Here is a 4,210-nt window from a genome sequence, read left to right as displayed (position 1 = left end):
AGTTTTTCTGCCACTTTTCCTTTGTATCATACAGACCCCAGGGAAGGGCATGCTGCTGCAGCTGTGTGAAGAGCTAGCTGACTCACAGTCCAACTGCTGCTTGTCGTGTTCCATACCACCAAAATAGGGGTGAGGGGTGTTTGCAAACTTCCTAATTCCACATCCTGCTTGAGGGTGAGGTGAGCTGTAATCACTGCTGCCCTCTTGATCTCAGTCTAAGCCACAACTCCTGCTGGAGAATGGAGAACTCCTGAGACTTGTAGGTCTCCACAGTCAGCAAAGGCAGCCAAAAGTCTGAGTGGAAAACAAAAAAAGAAATGTCGGGCAGGAAGCTTTCTGTTGAGATGCTTCAATGATTGACTCACTGTCTTCTGACTTTGTGTGACCAGTTTTGGGATGAGCTCTTAACAGAGAAGTTAAAGAGAACAGGCTGCTTTTCATTAGATTTCCTGAATGAGTCAAAACTGTTTCCCTAATGGAGACAGAGCTAAAAAGCGTACCAAAAAAGCCAGTCAACTCACTGAGGCAGTTCTGTTTCCTTTTCTAACAGCAAACAAGTTAGACTAAGCCCTGCTCTTCACAGATTGATACAGGGAACATTTCAGAATTACCTGTTCAAAACCTATAGCTTAGAAAGTGCCTGAAAAGAATTATCACACCTCACACCTTGACAGAGCTTTCTGAGAAAGACAAAACAATGCTGAAATATGTACTTGAAGGCATACATAGCTAACAAAGTTGTACTAACACAAATTTTAAGTGACCAGGGTTCCAGTGAAAGTCTTTTACTATCAATTTCTATTTTCTTTCAGTTTTAGTTTTTCATCAAGCATTCAACATATAAAAGATGTAATACTGACTTGATTAAAGTAATTATGTTAAACTACATCCTGGTAATACAAAAAACCACACAGGTATCTTAGAAGCGCATGCAAAATATAGCTCCACTGAGGCACATTACACACAAAGGGAACTTAAAATATTGCAGTTATTAAGGCACTGTACATTAAACCATGCAAGCTTTTTGCTCTTTAATTCCCCCTCAAATCCAATTATTTTTATCTGAATGAGTTATTACTAATACCAACCCTGTTACATACATTAACTGAAATCTCTGTATTTGCTATCTAAGAGACCCACAGTAAGTGCAGCATTTACTTAGACTCAGAATTTGAGATACCACAATAACATAAGTTTGTAGAACAGCACTGGGTTTGTTTTTAAACCACGCCCCCGGCAATGTTGAGTTGAGTAGAATCAATGTTCACATGCAGTCTAAAAGAATGTTTTTTCAGATTGAGGATGCAGGATTGTGGGAAAAAAAAAAAAAAAGACTGCTTTGAAAGATTTTGAAAGAAAACCTGCACTTATTAAAAAGATGGGCAATAGTAAAATGGAACAATAGTTCATTATGAAGTCAACATAATCAAGATAATTTTCCTTTCTTAAAGTTTAAGTGTCCCTTGAACTTCCTTAAGCATTATTTAAAGTCTGTCCACTTCTGAGTAGGGCCAGTAATTCTTCTGAATTCAGCTTCTGTATTTTAGCAGGTAATCCTAATTTCATGGGAGTTATCTACTAAATACAATTACGCATTTCTGAAAGTTACAGTGACTTTGAATTCAGGAACAGCACTGACAAAGATAGCTTTAAACCTAATTTTTAACTGAGTTTATGAATTAAACTGCAACTATTTAAAAAACTGTCTTCCACTTTTTTTTTTTTTTTTTAAAATGAAGAGTATGTAATTCCATACCTTGTTTTTGAAGTAAACCTCAATTGGTAAAATGAAACCAGCATACCCCGATTCTTCAACTTTGTAGGGTGGATCCTTGCACACTGAAACAAAGAGGAAAAACCTGCATTTAACCCAGAAAACCATGTGAGAAAATAAGCTGTGACTATAGTTCTATGGCAGCACCATTACAAAATTGCACATACATAGTAAGACGTATGTCTGCACAACTCAACATGAATTTTGCAAACAAATTGTTCCTGCCGACAGTTTAGGGATAGCAATTTTTTTTTTTTTTTTTTCTTTTTCAACCCTTTGAGACTACTAAAGGAGAACCATCCAGGACTTCAACACCAGGTAGACCTGCTGAGTACCCACAATGGCTACCTTGGCACTGCAGCCAAGGCTTGTTCTGGGAATGGAAAATATATAGGATTCCACGCTGAGAAAGTTAAACATATAGAGGGCAGAAGAACTGCCATTCATGCATTCATTATCTAATACTAATAAATGTAATTTAAAATAAATAAATTAATTGAATTAGAACCAATGCTAATAAAATTGACTATTACTGCGGAGAGGGAGGACACAACACAACATTCCAATTATAGTGCAGAACCTCTGGAAGGTTAGCTGTTGTATTATGTTAAAACAGTATCCAGGTTTACCCTATAGGACTCAGACTTCTTTAGCATGACAGTGAGTATTACCATCTCCAGTATACAATCTTTTCCTTTAAGTTTTCAGTTTAATGCAAGGGCTCTTAGTTAAAAGAAGTCCCCACAGTATTGAACATGAGCTCTCTGAAGAAAAGTGAGACTAGCCTGCTGACTCCAGCCAGTGACAAAAAGCAGGTTGTTAGAGAACTTGGAGAAGACACCTCGTCCTTCTCCTCTTTGGCTGTGTGATAAACTCATGACAGAATTCATGCCCAGATAACACATAAGCACAAATGTCATCTGAGCTTGGGAAACCATGTGTGTCCTAGAGCATTAATTCAGATGCTTCCAAATACTGCACTGATATGTATGACACCTCATGTCATATGCACTACCATCTCAATGACAGTTTCTCTACTGTAGATGGATAGAATGATGTAATTCATACACAAACAGTTGACTTCTTCAGAAAGATTTCCTCAAGCTCTATCAATCTTGCCAACCAAAAGAAAATTCAGACTCCCAGATGGATCATTGTGTGCTAGGACGATGCTCTTTTCAGAATTGCCTGGTAGCTGCTCACTACACTGTATTAGGTGCAACTTGAGCTATACTTTACCAAAAGCATGTCTTGCAATCAACTGTGGAAGGCCTGAATACCAAAATTATTATTTTTAGCAAAACACAACTGACCACCCTCTATCCTCCTGAAAACATGACGAGGCCCATCAGACACATCCAGGAATATAACCACTGCTACATTCTCAATACTATGACCGGTACATCAGCTTTCTGAGGAGATGCAAGCTTGATTCATGCTCAGGTAAATGAACACAGCAGAATTTTTTCATACTGCCTTGCCAGTCTCCTCCTGCTCTGCTAGCAGCAAACCCACACATGGACTTCAGGGATGAGGAAGATTCCAAGTCCTTGCTCACCTACTGCAGGTGGCTATCACTGCCCTGTGCAGTTCATGCAATCAATAGAAAGGGATAAGGATGACAAAACCGGTGCAAAAATAACTTCTTTTCCAGACTCTTCTGCAACACTGTCCTCTTGCAGCTACAGAATTTAGTTTGTTTTGCTTGACAGGAAAAAAAAGAGGACCTGTAGTTTATAAAGTGGGATTTGAAAGACTTTGAAGAAAAGCATTAAGACAATAGGTCAAGTCTGAGAGTTGGTTTCAGACATACAAAGCCTTTCAGTAAGAAACTGAGCATTTGGTGTTAGAACCTCCTAGAAGTAGCATTTCACCTTATACGGATATGTCTTCTCTCAAGAGAGCTTACCATCATTTGAAAAATCTAATAGTCCTAGTTAAGCACAGTAACAAGTTACAGTAATACATAGTATTACAAGTAACACTTGGAGGTTTTACTGAAACTTGGGTGACAGGTTAAAAAACACTTAATCACAAGGAAACTCCTTTGGGTGCCTTCCCAAACTGAAAGATGGCCTTTTAATGGAAGGAAAATTCTATAATCTCATGAATGAAACCTTCCTGGGGAAAAAAAAAAGTGACTGAGCAAAGCTCCATGCTACTGCATATGTATAGACTGCCATCAAAATGAAAGCTATTACACTTTCGTCACCTTTCTTGCAGAAGCCACTACTACATGCACTGGGAGAAACAGCATCTTTGTGCACCCTGAACCAGTACCCACTGGCATAAGCTCTGTTTCATTGAACTGTTTCAAGTAGTAATCAGGGCTGCAATGACGTGTGCTTTCGCTGAGCCAACAGGCAACCATCCTAGCAAGGTCTGAGTTGAGAAGAGAGGTGGCAAGAGTTAGGGAAGCCAAAGAAAAGGCAGAGA

The 4,210-nt window shown here is 38.8% G+C and overlaps 1 protein-coding gene across 1 annotated transcript in view; it reads right to left on the bottom strand.

Annotated features, from left to right (window-relative positions):
• The window catches only part of MLLT3 (MLLT3 super elongation complex subunit), a 133,638-nt gene that overhangs the window by 61,479 nt on the left and 67,949 nt on the right, over positions 1-4,210 (bottom strand). The window contains exon 3 of the mRNA XM_035895577.1: positions 1,757-1,841. Coding sequence (XP_035751470.1) covers positions 1,757-1,841 — 85 coding nt within the window. The remainder of the gene's footprint in view (positions 1-1,756; positions 1,842-4,210) is intronic.

Source organism: Egretta garzetta, unplaced genomic scaffold (assembly GCF_000687185.1).
Source record: "Egretta garzetta isolate BGI_Z169 unplaced genomic scaffold, ASM68718v1 scaffold175, whole genome shotgun sequence".
In the NCBI taxonomy this organism is placed as follows: Eukaryota; Metazoa; Chordata; class Aves; order Pelecaniformes; family Ardeidae; genus Egretta; species Egretta garzetta.
The sequence above is the reverse complement of the archived record's forward strand: the minus strand, read 5'-3'. Positions and strand labels throughout refer to the sequence as shown.